The 18,537-nt window shown below is 49.2% G+C and overlaps 1 protein-coding gene across 2 annotated transcripts; it reads right to left on the bottom strand.

Annotated features, from left to right (window-relative positions):
- Positions 1-3,970: 3,970 nt before the first annotated feature.
- LOC129783961 (myosin heavy chain, skeletal muscle, adult-like) lies at positions 3,971-18,537 on the bottom strand. 2 transcript variants are annotated; one of them, XM_055797939.1, is made up of 38 exons: positions 18,331-18,537; positions 18,098-18,241; positions 17,848-18,004; positions 16,950-16,977; positions 16,740-16,851; positions 16,554-16,646; positions 16,367-16,430; positions 16,176-16,274; positions 15,966-16,069; positions 15,731-15,869; positions 14,975-15,093; positions 14,727-14,876; positions 13,747-13,917; positions 12,790-13,099; positions 12,561-12,634; positions 12,196-12,283; positions 11,984-12,101; positions 11,546-11,669; positions 11,323-11,459; positions 10,980-11,235; positions 10,342-10,584; positions 9,947-10,123; positions 9,718-9,863; positions 9,539-9,629; positions 9,061-9,450; positions 8,782-8,908; positions 8,484-8,602; positions 7,826-8,022; positions 7,234-7,417; positions 6,982-7,147; positions 6,685-6,809; positions 6,172-6,480; positions 5,868-6,071; positions 5,472-5,597; positions 5,206-5,376; positions 5,015-5,119; positions 4,776-4,871; positions 3,971-4,143 (listed from the first exon to the last, which is right to left on the bottom strand). In XM_055797939.1, the coding sequence occupies exons 1-38, from the start codon at positions 18,535-18,537 to the stop codon at positions 3,988-3,990; spliced, it is 5,826 nt and encodes a 1,941-aa protein (XP_055653914.1). In that variant the 3' UTR covers positions 3,971-3,987. The 2 variants fall into 2 exon arrangements, with proteins under 2 accessions (XP_055653914.1, XP_055653915.1); XM_055797940.1 differs by having other exon boundaries at positions 12,561-12,632; positions 12,794-13,099.

Here is an 18,537-nt window from a genome sequence, read left to right as displayed (position 1 = left end):
CCCCTCCATCCAAACACAACTCTACACTCAACCACACAGAGCACGCAGTCTGAGATCCTCTGCACTCTGATCCATCCTCAGTCCAGCACTCCCATCGCACCCCAAATATCTTGCACACTGACACATTCACACCATTCCAGCAACAAAAGCTATCAACACAGTGCTGCCTGTATCAAGGCACTAGGGGTGGTAGGCGATCCTGTACAATGCTGATACTCTGAGAAAGGAGGAATTTCCCAATAGTTCTGGAGAGTGACTGATCTAGTGCTAGGAAAAGGGCACTGTCACTTGAGCTGCTTCAAACACTGTCAGATCTAAGCACGCTCTTCTCCTGGTCATTGGCATTTTGGTTATTAAAAGAGCTGAGCAGATAAAGCTCAGAGAATAACACAGGGGCAAGGTCGGAAAAAAGATGCCTGTGATCCAAGCCAATTTCCAGCAGCAAGTACTGGCCTGTGCATGAAGAACTTGTTCAAAGGAGGGCTCTGGCACTGCAGCACTCACTGTTTTGGAGTTCAAACCCAGAGCTCACATGTGGGCTCCCTGCGCAGGGCATGGGGATGCTGATGGAAACACCCTGTGACCTGCCCCAGAGGAGCCCAGCAGCCACCGGTAGGAAACAGTGAGCACAGGGGTGCGCCTGAAGTCCTGCCTCTCTGGGCAACCCCTGACTCCCGTGGACATGCAGAAGTTACAGGACAGAATCATAGGATGTTTTGGGTTGGAAGGGACCTGAAAAAGCTCCTTGGATGTGACCATCTGGCCAATTCCTTAGTCCATCCATCAAAACCATAACTCTCCAGTTCCGTGGCAAGAATGTTGGGGGACACCGTATCGACGGCCTTACAGAAGTCACAAAGGCACCAGCTGCAATTCCCTTGTATGCTGATGCAGTCACCCCGTTGTAGAAGGTCACAAGGCTAGTCAGGCGTAATTTGCTCTTGGTGAAGCTGTGTCGGCTGTCTCTAATCACCTCCCTGTGTTCCATAAACTTTGACATAACTTCCAGGAAGATATGTTCGACGGTCTTACCAGTGACTGATGTGGGACTGACTGGTTGGTAGTTCCCAGGTTCCTCCTTGTTACTCTAAACAATGAGAATAATTCCAAGGACCAAAATAATTCCAAGAGAATTCCTGTATAAATAACGTCAGCCTGACTGATTGTGGGCAGAGTCAAGGAGAGGTAATGAGCTCACTTCCATTCAGATTTAGAAGGAAGAATATTCCAAGAGAAGGCCACTTGGAGGGGAGAAGAAAGCTAGGAGATCTCTAAAGGGGAACACAGGAAACTGCAGACAGCAGCTTCTCAAAGAAAGATGCAGAAGGCTGCCCGGCTGCTCAGGCTGCAGAAGGCCTGTAGCACACAACCCGTTCTCCCACCTAACCCCGCACATAGCTGGAACGTGTTGGAGGACGTTGCCCTTTGGCAGAACATTTCTCTGGTCAAATGCTAGCAGCAGACACAAACTGACAGCGTGAATCTATGTGCTGGCTACCTCTTGAAGAAGAAACTGCAGTTGCAACGGAGCTCTATTTGGAACTTCTGTGCTCAGCATGGAAGTTGACCTCTGTCTATTAATAGCTCTGTGTTGATGCCTTAGTTCCCAGGTACACACAATGGAAGTTAACATAGAGCAGATGCAAGTGCGTGGGCTGTGTTTGGTGTGGTGGAGCAAAACATACCTTGAAAGGTGACTGTTAGGAATCAAGTAATAGTCAGGAGGATTATTGAAAGCAAGCAAAGACAACTTTGAAAAAGCATTCCCTGTGGGATTTGCAGCATGCCGGTGCTGTTATCAGCCATGCTCTCTGGATTAGCAGAGCATGCCTGTAGGGATCAGTGCACCCTGTGAATCGCCAGCGTGCTGTGCAACGTGGAACATGTAGCTTCAAGCTAGTGTGTAGCAAGGTAGACTTGGCAGAGAGCACTGGCTGCTGAAGCAGGACCTACAGCAGAGGTGACATGCCAGTGTCTCACCAAAGCATCCATAATCCCTTCCTTCCTTCCTCCCTTCCTTCCTCCCTTCCAGATTTTTAAATTTGATTCACAGAGAGTATTTCCTGCTCACAGGTTTAAGGGGACGGTGTCTCTTGTGGGCTTTCAAATGGGGTTGTCAATTATGCTGGAATTATTTGTTAGGCGTGCTGAGCAAGATGTTGTCAGACCGGACAGTTTGACACACAACACCCAGCCTCCACTGCAGCAGTGTGGAGATTCCCTGCTCACCCCACTAAAGGCTGCTGGGGTGACACCTTCCTCTCAGTGAGGCTTGTATTTGGCAAGGTCTGAGCTTAACGCAAGAGATGACAACATTGTTTGAGCTCTAAGCAACAAGATTTGCGGGAAAGTATCTCATACCCTCTCCATCCTGAGCTGCCGTGGCCACTTCACTGCTTTGCCAGGCAGCACAGGTGCACATTGCCTGCCCTCCAGATCAGTCTCTTCAGCTCCCTGAGAAGTGCCTCCAGCTAGACACAATCTTGCAGAGTGCCTCGTAGGCTCTCAGAGCAGAGCCATCCCACAACTCCACACTGCTGTCTGCTTCACTTCTCACAAAGTGGGTGCTGAGGACTCTGTGCCTGCTCCCAGGCCGAGGAAGGAGTGTGGTTCTCTTTAGGGACTAGAATGGAGCTAGGAGTCAGGAATAGTCAGTCCCTCAGCAGTTCAGGCATGCATCCAGCGTGGAAGAGACCTGATTCTCTGCTCCCAGCTGCCTCCATTTTCTCCTTTTTACCCCAATACTTGCCAGTAGGCAAATGTGTTCACCGTCCAAACGCAGGGCACCACAAAGCCCAGAGCTCCTGCAGATGCCTGCCTGTGCATTTTCTTTTTCAGTTGGCTTTCTTGGGCATTGCAAGATCTTGTTAGATTTGGGGTCTCTTTTTTTGCACGTGCCCCTCTGTGAAATGAGAAAAAGTCAAGTAACACACTTAAAAGTGATGCAGGTAGATGCTGGATAGAAGGTGCTGGATCATTCTTCCTGATGAGAGTGAGCAGAGAATCAATGTTGTTACACTGGACGCTGTTTTGCATCCAGTTTGCAATGCTCAACCTGTAAAGAGGGCTATTTAAGGCAACACTTGGTTCAGACTCACTGTCTCCTCAGCCCACCCTGCCATCTCCACTCCTGTCCCTTGTGCCTTGCTAGGCCCTGTGCTCACTGCAGGAGCTAGCTCCTGCTTCAACCACCACCACACGCACAGCAGGGCTGGAAAGAAGTACACTGTCAGAAGTACTCAGCATCAACACGTACTCCGCCCTCCACTTCATAACGTACTTCTTGCTTTCCCTTCATTGCCAGCTGCTCCTCAGTCATCATTGCTTTCTGACCTGTGTCCGGTTCAGTTAGCATTCATGCCTCACCCAAAGCTCCTTCAGTCCCTTTGGCTCCTGAGAAAATACTTCAAGGCTGTCTGGTCTTCCTGAAAACAAGGGACAGAAGTTACCTCGAGGCACAGAGCTGTTGATGTGATGAGAATACCAGCTCAGGCAGACATCTCTGCATATGTTCGTCTTCTACTATATCATGACACCATCCATGTGTCTTTCACACAGGGGCAACACACAATGCATAAGAATAATCCAGCTGAGATGGATGATAGGCTACATGAGAATTTGCGGCTGTACATACCCAGTGTGTTTCTGTTATTCAGATTGGGGTCTGAACGCGGGAAAAAGCGTTTGCCAAGATACATTATTACTTGTACTTTTAACTGACTGTGAAATAAAAGCATGTGCTACCTATCGGACAGCCAATGGACACAAGATAAACTTCCAGCAACCACCAAGGATTAATGGGATCCCGTAGATAACTACGGGGACAAAAATAGCAAAAGAGTCTGAGAAGAAGCAGTCCTGCTTCGTATGCAAAGCAATCTGCGGTCTTTATTCTCTAGACACAATTACAAAGACCAATTATAGAAATTAAGAAAAGCGATCGAGAGGTTCACATCCCTCGGGTCACTTTGCTGCCTCATGACATCCTCACTCCTCCTCTGCTATCTTCTTGCCATGAAACTCACGGCTCTTCGCTCGGAGCTTGTTGACCTGCGACTCTGCAATGTCAGCCCGCTCCTCGGCTTCCTCCAGCTCGTGCTGGATCTTGCGGAACTTGGAGAGGCTGACATTGGACAGTTCCTCCTGTGTGGGGAGAAGGGGTTGGTGGTGAGGAGCCCAGGGCAGGGGTTTCACTCCACCTGTGCCTTGGCCTTCTGGGGCTGTGGCTCTTCCCTGGGGAAAGGCACAAATCTCCATCCACCACCCATCACTGCTTACACGTAAGCCTCACCGTGACCTCCTCATCCTCCCTTACTCAGGATCCCTCTGTGAAAAACATCACTGGTCCTGTGCCACTCTTGAAGAGCAATTTTGTCACTTGCATTTGTCATTTGTGTACTTACTCTCCCAGTACTTGCTGCCCAGCCATCAGTGTGATTTTTTAAGGTGAGAAAGACCCTGAAGCCTTCTGCTGATCCTTACTAGCAGAGATTCATGACCTCCAGTTAACTTCAGCCAGTGGATATGGCACCTGGGGCTGTTCAGTCTGACCTCCTGTATACAACAGGCTGCAGACCTTCCCTCCGTTCGTCCCTGGCTGCCGCAGGGTGCCCAGAACTCAGCAAGGCCTCGTGACACCATACTCAATGGTGTGGCCAAGACTGCTGTGTCTTGGGAGTTTCTTTCCTGCCCCTTTCCTGCTATTCATAGCCATCTCAATGAGCGTGCTGCCGTACTGGAAGGTGTCTCTGGCCCATCCTTTGAGCAATACTTACAGCCTCCTCAGCTTGTCTCTTGTAGGATTTCACCTTCATTTGCAGCTTGTCCACCAGATCCTGCAGCCTGAGAATATTCTTCCGGTCCTCCTCAGACTGGAGTGGTTGGAAAGCAGGAAAGAGCATGAATTACTGGTTCTGCACTGGATGAGGTTAACAATTCCCCTTGGGGATGGCGTGCACAAAATCTGACTTGCTGTGAGAAAACTCTGTCAGCTGAGGGAGGCCTCCTGCCTTACCTGGTAGGTCAGCTCCTTCACCCTCCTCTCGTACTTGCGCACGCCCTTCACGGCTTCAGCGCTGCGCTTCTGCTCAGCATCAACCTCCCCTTCCAGCTCCCGCACCTGCAACGAGAAGCCCATCTTTGGAGCTTCCCTGCTGGCTGCTAACGTGGCGTGCTCACTCATGCACAAAGAAAAGCCCCACGCACTCTGGCCTCCAGCTTCTGGATTTGCTTCTTGCCTCCCTTCAGAGCCAGCTGCTCGGCCTCATCCAGACGGTGCTGCAGGTCCTTCACCGTCTGGTCCAGGTTCTTCTTCATCCTCTCCAGGTGGGCGCTGGTGTCCTGCTCCTTCTTCAGCTCTTCTGCCATCATGGCTGCCTGATGAGAGCAAAGGGTCAAAGCCATTGTGGGCCTGGAGACCATCTGAGGGAAAATACACCCACCATCGGCACTGAAGGGAGCCCCCAACTCACATCTGTGATGGCCTTCTTGGCCTTCTCTTCAGCATTGCGGGCTTCCTGGATCGTATCCTCCATTTCACTCTGGATTTGGGTAATGTCTGTCTCCAGCTTCTTCTTGGTGTTGATCAAGCTGGTGTTCTGTGCAACAGGAAAGACGGGATTTGTACTGTCAGACCTAATGCCTCAACACCAAGAGCTAAAAGTGTGAGTATTGTTTCTTGAAAGTCTTTAACACAAGAGTCCTCTTTAGGGTCATAGCTGCAAACCAGACAGGGGTGGCTGTCTGGAGCAGCCCTATGACGGCGTGGCTCTCAATGTGTTTACACAGCAAACACTCACAAGATGTGTAACAATCACATTCTGTGTTGTGCCTTGTGGATGGGACTAAATTCCAGAGCAGTGCCTGACCTGGGTATGGAGGAGCTGCACTCGTTCGGTGGCATCCAGAAGCTCCTGCTCAGCCACCTTCCTTGACCGCTCCGTCTGCTCCAGGGCTGCCCGCAGCTCCTCAATTTCAGCCTGCAGCAGGTTTGCTCGGCGCTCCACCATGGCCACCTGCTCCTTCAGGTCCTCCTGCGTCCTCAGAGCATCGTCCAAGTGTAGCTGGGTATCCTGTAAAAGGGACAAGAGAAATGGCAAGGTGGCAGTGCGCACTTGTGCACCAGAATTGTAAGGGACCACGTTTCTCTCCCTGTAGCTTTGCTGAACAGACCTTGAGCACAGCCTGCGTGTTTCTCAGGTTCTTTTGTGCCTCTGCAGCCACGCGGTTGGCATGGCTCAGCTGGATCTCCATTTCATTCAGGTCTCCCTCCATCTTCTTCTTCAGCCGCAGGGCTTCGTTCCTGCTCCTGATCTCAGCGTCCAGGGTGCTCTGCATGGACTCCACAATTCTGAGGTGGTTCCTCTTCATCTGGTCAATCTCCTCATCTTTCTCGGCTATCTTCCTGTCAATCTCAGACTTCACCTGGTTGAGCTCAAGCTGGAGGCGCAGGATCTTCCCCTCTTCATGTTCAAGGGACGCCTGAGAAAGAGTGAACAGGAATACTTTTCATAAGACAAATGTTGACCCCGAAGCCCTGAGTATAAAGGAATGCCACGTTTAGATATTATTGCCACGCTTTTATACAAACGCTCTTTTCCTCCTGTGCCTGGCAATGACTCTGCAGTGTTTACAACGAGACAGAGATCCAAGACATGTAAGAGAGCCATAAGTAATGCTGTGTACCTCAGCTTCCTCCAGCGAGGCCTGGAGTTCAGATTTCTCCTGCTCAATCTGCTTCTTGGCTTTCTCCAGCTCATGAATGGCCTTGCCTCCCTCTGCAATCTGCTCTGTGAGGTCACCAATCTCCTCTGTGGGAGCAAAGGCCAACGGCACGGTCAGGCACGGAGCAGAACGGGAAGGGCCCTGCCGCACCAAGGTGACGGGCATCTTTGCAGACACGCAGGCACAGACCCCTGTGGAGCGGTGGGTAGTGGTGGACAGTGGGAAAGCCCAGCCAGGAGCGGAGGGCCAGGGACTTACGCTGCAAGTTCTTGTTCTCACGCTTCAGCGTTTCCAGGTGGTCCAGGGACTCCTCGTAGGCATTCTTCATCTTAAAGAGCTCCGTGCTGAGGGAGCGAGCCTCCTTCTGGGAGGCCTCCAGCTCAGCCTGCGTTTCCTCATACTTCTGCTTCCATTCTGCCAGGATCTGAAGGGAAACGGCACGTGAGCGTGGATGTGGCAATTGGGAGGGGACACTCTGCCCAGGAACCCCAGGGCTGGAGCCCACAAGACCTTGTCAAAGTTCTTCTGCTTCTTATCCAGAGCTGCGCAGGCAGCATTTGATCGCTCCACGTCAATCATCAGGTCCTCCACTTCATTCTGCAGCCTCTGCTTTGTCTTCTCCAGGGAGGCACATTTGGCATTCACAGCTTCAACGTGTTCCTCTGCATCCTGCAGGCGCTGGGCCAGCTTCTTCCTGGGGGGAGATAAGTACAGCTCCAGGTCAGAGACCAGAGGGCAGCCCATTTTGTACTTCGGTGAGAGGGCAGCTGGCCACTTCTGGGGGCTCTGAGCCCAGTGCCTTTCACAGTGTTTTTTCTGTTCCAAGACTGCATGCTGCCTACAGGTTCTGTCACTCTGTGTCCTAGCACCCAAGGAGTATTCAGCCTGGTTCCGCATTTCTAGCCCTAAGGGCTACGTTTGTCCTTCCAGTTTGCACTTTTTCCACAGCACACTTTCCTGTCTCTCCCTCTGACCCCTCTACCACAAAGACAACAGATCCCTGCCTTTGTCCCACCCCTGTCGTAACCCACTCCCAGAGACTCCACTTTCCCTTGACAGCCTCAGTCTTCTCCAGCTGTTTGACATCCCTCTTCCCACGTACTTGGCCTCCTCCAGCTCCTCCGTGCGCTGAATAGCGTCCGTCTCATATTTGGTTCTCCACTGGGCCACTTCACTGTTGGCCTTGGACAGGGCGCGCTGCAGCTCCCCCTTGGCTTCCTGCTCCTCCTCGTATTGCTCCCGCAGCAGGTCACAGTCGTGGCGAGCAGACTGCAAGGCGTGGGCCAGCGCGTTCTTGGCCTGGGGAAACAAAGGGATCGGTAACCTGAATACTTGCCTTGAGATGCCTCTTGACAGTAAAACTGGCAGTGAAATTAGGCTGAAATTCTAACTAGGCAAATGCAAAGCTGGGAGCTGATGAAGCCTTCATCAATGGGTTCTGCAAGATCAGGATGTGTTAGTGACAGGGGCTCTGGGGTCAGTAACCTGCTGTTGCTCTAAACGCTTTGACACACGTGTCTGCATCCTGTCCTAGAGTATTGTCAGGATCTCGTGAAAGCCTTGTGGATTACTTCCTCCAGGGTCCAAACCATTACGCTTCCTTCCCTCTCTAGCTTAGGAGTGAGGGCATGTGTGTTACTGGTGTTCCCTCCCGTACTACATGTGTTTTGGGGAAAGAATATGAAACCAGTTTGGATTGGACAGGATTCTGCGGATGTTTTGAGGTGATGTAGGTTGCGGACAGCAGGGTGTTTCCAGACCTTTATTTCTTCCTCTAGATGTCTCTTGAGCTCCTCAATCTGCTGCGTAAATCCTTGCTTGCCCCTAGACAGCTGAGAAATCAGAGCATCTTTTTCCTCCACCTGGCGTGAATATTCACCTGGTAAGGGTAAAGAGAAAAAAGGTAGCCCGACTACTATCAATACGACGGTTCCTGCATGTAAGCCCACGTCATCAGGAGTGGCTGGGAGAGGTTATAGCAGGAATCATCTTGCACCCTGTGGGATCCTCACGGCATGCAGGTCCTCACAGTGAAGCTCAGGAATGAGGATGTCTCACCTGATTCTGTCTGCAGACGAGCTCGTTGAGTATTGAGGTCATTGATCATGCGCTGATTCTGTTCCTCCTTAGTTTTAATCTCACTCAGCTGGTCTTCCAGAGTGCGGCACATCTTCTCCAGGTTTGCCTAGAGAGCAAACGGAAGGAAGGAAAGGAGTTGAACACCTGGACTCTGCCCTGTGCTGACAGCAAGGACCTTTGTAATGAGAATGTGGCTGGTAGACATAGCCTATGTGCCATACATCGGCCCCGTGAGCATGTGCCACCGCAGTTCAATACCTTGGCTTTGGAGACAGACTCCATGTTACTGGCCAAGTCGTCAATCTCCATCTTGAGCTCACTCTTCTCCTTCTCCAGCTTCTGCTTCACTCGCTGCAGGTTGTCGATCTGCTCCCCAAGCTCAGCGGTGCTGTCCGCGTGCTTCTTGCGCAGGGCCGCAGCCGTGGCTTCGTGCTGCAGCGTGGCCTCCTCCAGGTCGCGACGCATCTTCTGAAATTCTGCCTCACGCTTCTTGTTCATCTCAATCTGAGCGGCGGTAGCCCCTCCGGCTTCTTCCAGGCGCTCGCTGATCTCCTCTAGCTCCCTCGACAGGTCAGCCCGATGCTTCTCGGCTTTTGCCCGAGAGGTTCGCTCTGCCTCAATTTCCTCCTCCAGCTCCTCAATACGAGCCTGGGGAACATTAGGCACCCTTCGCACCCATGCCCTCCTCCTTCCCGACCTGAGACTGGCTGAGAGAGGGGAAGGGCCAGACACTTGCCTGCAGCTCCTTGATCTTCTTCTGTAACTGCATGCCCAGGGCTTGCTCATCCTCAATTTTGCTCTGGATCTGGCTGATTTCAAAGTCTTTCCTTTGGGCAAAGCAAACTGTGTTAGCGTCTGAGCAAAACCCGCCAAGCGCACCAGCCCCACAGTCTGGTGCCCCACAGCCACGCTTACTTCTTCAGTTTCTCATCCAGCTGCTGCTTGTCGTTCTCCAAATCCATGATGCTGTCCTGGGCCAGCTTCAGGTCTCCTTCGAGTTTCCTCTTTGCTCTCTCAAGGTCCATGCGCAGTTTCTTCTCTTGCTCCAGGGACCCTTCCAGCTGAATAGAAGATAACCATCAGTGCTCTACCAGCCAGTTCTATAATCTGTGCCCGCCCTGTTCTTCTGGACAACCGTGCTTACATCGTCCACTTGCTGCTCCAGCTTGGTCTTGGCTTTGGTCAGCGTATTGACTTTGTCCTCTTCTACCTGCAGGTCATCCAGTGTCTGCTGATGGGCCTCTTGGAGGGCTTTCTTCTCTTTAGTCAGCTTGGCAATGGTCTCGTCCAGGGCCGCCATCTCCTCTGTGAGGTTTTTCACCTGTTGATTGGAAGAAAGTGCCAAATGTCTGTGTAGAAGACTTGACTGCTTGTGCAGTGGCATTTTCCCTTTGCAGTGCTTAGCCAGGAGCTCGTGTATTTGGGCTGCCCCACTGTGGTGCTCCTGGTATGTCCCAAACCTAGCTCTGTTCTGAGGATGCCAGGCTCATCGGGGAGGCATCTGTCCTTTGCCCTTCATGTGACTCCCCATGTTTGTACCTTGTTTTCGGTGGCATGTTTTTCCTTCTCCACTTTGGCCAACGTTAACTCCAGGTCATCAATATCTTTCTTCAGCTCTGAACATTCATCCTCCAGTTTTCTCTTCTTGGCTGTCAGCTCAGCATTGATTTCCTCCTCATCCTCAGCCCTTTCAGTCACCTCCTTAATTTTGGCTTCCAGCTGGATTTTGGTTTTGATGAGCTGGTCACACCTTTCCTCAGCATCAGCCAAGCTATCGGCTTCCTGGTGGGGAGACAGAGATTTTTATGGGTTATAATGTTTTGAAGTATCTCCACCCTGTCTTCTGCGTTACTGAGTAGGCACGTGTTAAAATGGGGGCTGAACCTGACTTCCACTCCAGCAACTGGAAGATCTTGCCTACTGGCCCACTGCAAGCCTTGTCATCTGGAATCATTATCGATTCCAAGGTTTCTGTGTCTCTTAAAAATGCCTCACAGAGAGGGTAGCTATGACAATACCTCACGCACCCACAAGCACGACAGAACAGCGGTCACTTCAGTTACTACTTTCAGCAGGAGCTAGGGCTTGGAGTCCTTTTGCCTGACAGAAACGGTATTCTGAAGCACTCTGACTGTATATCGTCCTTTTCCCAGGGACAAACGGGCGGTGACACTCACTGCCTGCACTTGGAGCTGCAGGTCATTCTTCTCCTGCAGCAGGACCACCATTTTCTCCTCCAGCTCCTTCCTCTTTGCCTCAGACTTTGCGAGCTCTTCCTTGGTTTTCTCAAACTCCTGTTTCATGTTGGCCATCTCCTTCTCAGACTCTGCACTCTTCAGCAAGGGCTTGATCTTGAAGAACAGCTTCATCCAGGGCCAGTGCTTCACGTTCATGAATGCACGAACATTGTACTGGATGCAGAAGATTGAGTCCCTAAAATATTGCATATTTCGTGGGTGGTGAATTTAGATTCAGTTAACTGAGACACAAGAGAACAATATCTGGGTGAAAAATGTCTACCTCCTCTCCACCATTTTCCGATACTCCACTCTCATCAGGAAGCCTCTGCACCTGGCTTGTGTCATGGTCATAATCTCTGCTAGTTTTTCATCTCTCATCTCCTCCAGCAGACCTATCAGTCCAGCTTTGAAGAACACCTTATGAAAGGGAGCATTGTAGCACATCAGTCTCATGTAGTGCATGACAGAGGCACATAGTATTTGAAAGAAGGACTTGTTTCTACCTTGGTGTGACCAAATCTGTACTGAGTGTGATCCACATCAATGGACCCAAGAAGCTTCTCTGAAGCCTTCTTGCTATCCATGAACTGACCTTCTGGAATTGCGCTTGCATTAAGCACTCTGTATCTGTAAATAATAGAACAATAAGAAATAGACGTTATCGAAAGCAGCACTCGAATTGAACCCCACAGCCTTCTCTGCACCAGGTAATTGTCTGACTGGGTAATGTCATGTATTAGAGATAGGCCATTATTTAAAGATAACAGAAGTTTTCATGGGATTTATTTGGAGTTCAAGAGGATCCTCAGAATCCACATGAGATGAATCATAAACTCTATGTTTTTAGATATGTTCTTTTTGAAGTATAAATTTTCAACTTTGTTTCAATACTGAGGATAGTCAGCTTGGTCTGAATGGGGAGGAAGGTGGAGCGCTGTTACCTTTGTTTGAAGTCAGCATACAGGACTCTGCTGGGGAACCCTTTCCTGCAAATTCTGATCCCTTCCAGCACGCCGTTACACCGCAGCTGATGCAGTACCAGCTCGTGCTCCATGGCACCTAACAAACGCCACCGTTAATGACGTCCCCATTGTTTGATACTCAGGGAAAGCGCTTCTGTGGCTTGAGTTTTCCTCCTATTGCATTTGCTTACCAGGTGTTTTTGTTTCATTTGGGATGATGCATCGTACAAAATGGGGGTGAGTGCTGCGAAGATTTGTCATCAGCTTGTTTAAGTTCTCCTATGAGAATATAAGGTGAAGTTTAGGTTAATGTTTGTAAGCACTGCAATGCTTATATGTGATGTGCATATAGAAAATAAATCTTTTGGTTTCTTGTCCTATCAAAAATGCCTATGTTGCAGTATATTATGCTGGTGTAAAACTGTTTCAATAAATTCAATTCAGAGACTGCTCAGAGAATTAAAGGTCTATTTTATAATTAAAACTGTGAAAAGCATGCTCCTGCATTATTTCAGTGAGTATTTTTAATAGTGAGATAGTGACTTCTGTCACTTACCCGGAAAAGAGCTGAGACAGTCTGGAAAGAAGAACCCTTCTTCTTGCCACCCTTTTTGCCACCACCACCACCCTCTGCAAATGGAAGAAAAGAAAAAAAAGCATTAAAAGATAGATATTGCATTTTAGAGACTGCAGAACACAAAACATCTTTAAATGTTCAGTGTTTACTGCTTTAATTCTGCATCAACAGTGTCCCACACTGAAAGTACAATTGTTACAGAGCTGACCTGCATCTGCTCCACCATAGTTGGCAAAGAGTAAGGCCAGCGTCTTCAGGGATGATTTCTGGTACAACCCAATGACAGTTTCATTCAGGGGGTCCTTGTTCTTCTCCAGCCAGCCAGTGATGTTATAGTCCACCGTGCCAGCATAATGTATCAGGGAGAAGTGGGCCTCAGCCTTGCCTTTGGTAGGCTTGGGCTTCTGGAAGTTGCTGGACTTGCCCAGGTGCTGGTCGTAGAGCTTGTTCTTGAAAGAGGTGTCAGTTGCCTTGGGGAACATGCACTCCTCTTCCAGGATGGAGAAGATGCCCATGGGCTGGAAGGTACCACAAGAAGTGACAGAGAAAGATGATAATGATGTGAAACATGTGCTATGATCATCAAAGGTACCACTCTGTTGTTGGTAGCACCTCAGCCTGGGTAAGGGCCTAAGTTTCTCAGGAGCTGTTTCTCAGCCAGGGAGCTTCTTTCTGCCTTCCCTTGCCTTCCTGCAACACCTCTTCATGGAACTGGTAAAAACAGCTGTCTGGTTCAGGTTAGAATTGGGAGTCGAGTTGGAGGGAGAAGTGGTAAACAGAAAAATAGTTGGGCAAGTAGCTACAAGAGGCCTAGCAGTTTTGGGAAACCAGGCAAGATAAAATTTATTTCCCAGATTTGTGTGTGGAGTTCTGATTTGAGTCTTCAGTGGAAAAAGAAAGGGAGGCTGACTCCAGTTTGTTTTAAAGAAGTGTGTTGGTAGGAGTCGAGGCTATCTTCTCTGTGCTTGAAGGCCAGGTGCTGCAGGATTGATGACACAGATATGCCTTTCCTGATTTCTTTTTGCCAGACTGAACTAAATCTCAGTGCAAAGTTGTTTGTTTAACTGACACTGAATGTCTGGCTGTGAGTTCTTTCTGAGCTGAATCTGACTCAGAAACATCACAGAGTCTGAAAATACATAGTACACTTGCATGGAAAAGGTACCTTCTCAATGAGCTCAATGCAGGCAGCCAGGTCCATCCCAAAGTCAATGAATGTCCACTCAATTCCCTCCTTCTTGTACTCCTCCTGCTCCAGCACGAACATGTGGTGGTTGAAGAACTGTTGCAGTTTCTCATTGGTGAAGTTGATGCACAGCTGCTCAAAGCTGTTGAACTGCCCAAAGCAAGGAGAGGTTTCTCAAGGTGTGGCAAACACCACACGGTTTTGGCAGCGTTCTCCTAATGCTGTTTGAAGTTCCCCAGCTGAAACACCACTCCTAACCGTACTGCAACAGCACGTGTACCCGCAGCAGCAGGACTTGTAAAATTTACCATCCTCAAAGGATTTTATTATTATTATTATTACCTTTGGAATAGAGCTAAAAGTAACAGTCCTTTTTTTACTGTGTTACTCAAAAGCAAATCCTTTGGTAAGCTTAGCTGCAGCATTGCGTAGGCGTCTCAGCCCTCTGACCTCCCAGAGAGTGGAAACCTCCTCGGTGTCCTACCCAAGAATTTCTCTGCCCTCAGACCAACATTCCGGGGGTTTCTCTGCTCTGACAAGAAGTCCTAGCATCAGCACTGCACTCACAACACAGGAAACATGCTGTGAACTTTCCCATGGCACTTCCCTTCCCTTGGCAGCCCAAGAGCATCCACGGCTTCAGCCCACATCTGCGACCCTTAGCCCTGGAGCTGCCTCTTTGTTTGCCAGACCTAAGGCCTTTGCAAGCTCAAGGGCCTCTGAGAACATTTGTCAGAAAGCAGAACTTTCTTCTACATGTTGACAGCATTGAAATCAAAGTGCTTGTTAGCAAAGCCCTTTGAGGGTGCTACTGTGATGGAGGAGAGGGAAGGGTTTCTAGAAAACTGCACATGAACAGGATAAACTTCTGAATCTTCTTAGGAAGAAGTGTGTTTCTGAATCCTCATGAGCCCTCCCTGCCTCGCCCTTGGCTACGGTGCCACATCCTTGTTCCTTACATCAAAGATCTCAAAGCCAGCGATGTCCAGGACACCAATGAAGTACTGTCTGGGTTGCTTGGTATCCAGCTGTTGGTTGATGCGAACAACCATCCACAAGAACATCTTCTCAAAGACAGCTTTTGCCAGGGCGCCAACTGCGTTGTTCACCTAAAACAAAGAAGCAAGCATCAAAGTTACTTCCTAGGCTCAAAGAAGAATGCTCAAGTACTCTTTCAAGGCATGTATTTTCAAACTCCACATTTTACCTGTGACACATTTTGACCTTTGGTCACATACTCATTCCCAACCTTGACGCGGGGGTAGCAGAGGGCCTTGAGCAGGTCAGCTGAGTTCAGGCCCATCAGGTAGGCAGCCTTGTCAGCCACTAAAGAGGCACGGAGAGAGAGAGAAGCGTTTCTCCTTAGACAATGGCTAAAATTTGGCCAGCGTGAACAACTCTGCTTCTCATATTCTAGAAATGGAAAAGCACTGGTCTGGTCTCATACAGAAGGCCTGGGTAGGAATGCAAAGTCTGGAAGCTAATGATGGCTTTCTTGGAAAGGAAGAACAGGTATGGCTTGGGCAGGAATACCTTGAATCTGGGAGTTCCCAGAGGAACCCCAAAAGCCTCTGGGAATTCACGAGGCACGCATACAGCACATTCCTTTTCTGTGGGAAGTGGATACTTTCATAGCAAACAGTGCAGGATGTATTTCACCAAACATATGATTGCACGTCAGGGTGACCAGCGGTTGAAGGTCTTACAGAGAGAGGTATCCTATGTTGAAGCTGAAGTTCCCCCTTTCAGGCTGTGTCTGTTTGGGGAGTATCCGTTGGATAAAATAGTGGCATTTCCCATGATCAGGGAAGCACCTCTGCAGTCAGACAATGACCAAAGATGCTTTTCTGCAGTGCTTGATGTGGTGACTCAGGCCAACAAAGGCCTGTCTCTGGAGGCTAACATGCCATCTCTGCAAACAAAGAAGTTCTTTGAACGAGTCAGACACTGAACCTGCTGGTACCTTCTGTGCCATCGGGCTCTGCCTGCTCCTCTCGTTGTTTCTGCTTGAACTTCAGGTTCCCGTAGTGCATGACAGCCCCTGTCAGCTTGTAGATGGCTGTCTTCTCATCAGCAGTGAAGCCCAGGATGTCAATGGCACTCTGCAGTCAAAACAATGAAGGAAATGTCCTTAGTAGGCCACCTATGTCACCATCAAAACAAGTGTACAGTAGGTACCTCTTTTCTGTGTCACTTACGTCTGTAGCCATGAGCTCCTCCTGGTCATCAATGCTGGGAACAGTGACCTCACCTTGACTCACAAAGTGGAAATCAAAAGGGTTGGTGGTAATGAGGAGCATGTCTGAAAGCAGGAAGAGGCAAGGCAGACGCTTAGATTTGCCAACCAGGTAACAGCGGGAACTGCTGCTCAGCAATCATCCCCAAAAAGTCATAAAGACCCTTCCTACCAATTAGCTCCGGCTTCTTGTTGGACATGATCTGATAGAATATGTGGTAGCTTCTTTCTGCTGGGAGCTGGAAAGTGACTCTGGACTTCTCCAGCAGGTCTGTCAAGGAGGGTAGCAAGGGTCAGGCACTGGTACTCACATGGAGCTGGGAATTTAGGAAGGAGTGGGATCAGGCCAGGAGAGCGACTTACAAGTTTCAATGTCAGCAGAAGCCAGTTTGCCTGTGGCCCCAAAGTGGATTCTGATGAATTTGCCCTGTTAAGGAGAAGCAGCGGCATTTCAGCCTGGAGGCGTTTCATTGCTGTCTCCTTCTGTGAGAATGCCACTAGCCCATCACTACTGTTACAACAAGGAGCAATTTCTCCTAAAACAGCTTACAAAGCGTGAGGAGTTGTCGTTCCTCACGGTCTTGGCGTTTCCAAAGGCCTCCAGCAGTGGGTTGGCGCTGATGATTTGATCCTCAAGCGTTCCCTGCAGGATGAGAATTATTGCTGCTTATCCTTTCCAAAAATCACGTCAGGAACAGAGGAAAGCATTGATTCCAGCCAGCACCTGTTACTTTACCTGCATTTTGCCTGACTGCTCCTCTTTCTTCTTCTCCCCGCTCGCTGCAATTGTTGCAAAGTACTGGATGACGCGCTTCGTGTTCACAGTCTTCCCGGCACCGGATTCTCCGCTGTCAAACCAAAGAGAGACGCAGAGAGCGTGTGGTCAGGCAGGAGGTCCCCTGGCACCGGGCAGCCCCACAGGGACCCGAGCAGGGGGTTTACGTACGTGATCAGGATCGACTGGTTCTCGCGATCTGTGAAAGAGGACAGCGATGTGAAAAAATAAATGCTGAACTACTTGTTATTCATGAACCTGCTCCAGCATTAGGAGTGGAAGTGGAAAAGAAGCATAGAAACCCCGTTCAAATGACCATTCTATTTTTATTGTATAGTCAGGGACTCTTTTGAACAGTCAACATCATTACTCTGTGATGTTTGGTAATGTCCTTGTAGGGTCATAGAACAACTGTAGATGTGTAATGATCAAATCAATCATTGATTCAGTTCTGCATATTGCAGTTTGGTGCACAGACTTCTAGTCCTTTCTGGTCAAGTAACTTTAATGCCTAAGAAGCAAACCCACAAGACAGGAGTATCACCTCACAGCTAATTTGGAAGGAAGGCATTTATCATCGTTTCCAAAGGGTGCATTTTCACTGGGATTCTGGCTCTGGTTATTTCCCAAGAAGTTGCAAATACCAGAATAACACTTAAAATCAGATCACATGCTTTTTCAAACAATGTCTCATGAAGCCAAATCAGCTATAAATTCACCTACACTGCTGTTTTCAAAGAGATTGATTAGATTATTCAGAGCTCTATTAATATTTTCTGTCACATCTTGAGCACATCAGATCTCAATAATAGCTAGGGAAGAATTTTTGTTTCACGTGTCTCAATTCATCCAATCAATTACGCTTCACTGTAAGTTTTTCAGTGCTCTTGTCTACATGGTCTCAATTAGAGTTTTAAAAATCAATAGGGCAGGACTGTGCTTCATGCATAACATCAGCAACTGTTAAAATAAGTTATTTATAGGCTCATGCTGAAGTTTACACATGCAAATATTAAAAAAAAAAAAACCCAAATATTTTATTGTCATGAAGATGTTGCCATTGTCTCACCGGTCAGCATGAACTGATAGGCGTTGTCCGAGATGGAGAAGATGTGTGGAGGGGCCTCCTGGCGCTTCTTGCCTCGGTAGGCCAACACCACCTCCGGGTTGTACACCGGCAGCCACTTGTAGGGGTTGACAGTGACGCAGAAGAGCCCCGAGTAGGTCTGCGAGGAAGGGAGACAGCACGTTGGCTCCCACTTGGCCTGGCAGAGCAGTTCCTCCCGGCTGCCCAAAGGCAGGCTGCTGCTGGTACTTACGTAGATCATCCAGGCTGCGTAACGCTCTTTGAGGTTGTACAGCACAGCGGGCTCGTGGAGGTGGGTCATCATGGCCATGTCCTCGATCTTGTCGTACTTGGGAGGGTTCATGGAGAAGATTTGATCTTCCTTCACGGTCAGGGTCTGTCAGATGAAGAGGGAGATGTGTGCATGTCAGCTAAGAGCTGAGACTGCAAACTACATACAGTTTTCAAGCCCTGGTTTTTACTCACTTCTCCTGCTTCAGTCTTGACAGTGACCTTCCCTGATTCCCTGCTCTGGATTGTTCCTTTCACAAAGGATTCTTTAGGGTGGACCACGAAGACGGATGTCTTGGCATCAAAAGGCTTGTTCTGGGCCTCAATTCTCTCCTTTTCTGATTTTCGGAGGTAAGGAGCCGCCTCCCCAAAGACAGCCATCTCAGCGTCTGGAGAAGTCAT

Source organism: Falco peregrinus, chromosome 2, assembly GCF_023634155.1.
Source record: "Falco peregrinus isolate bFalPer1 chromosome 2, bFalPer1.pri, whole genome shotgun sequence".
NCBI classification, from domain to species: Eukaryota; Metazoa; Chordata; class Aves; order Falconiformes; family Falconidae; genus Falco; species Falco peregrinus.
The sequence above is the reverse complement of the archived record's forward strand: the minus strand, read 5'-3'. Positions and strand labels throughout refer to the sequence as shown.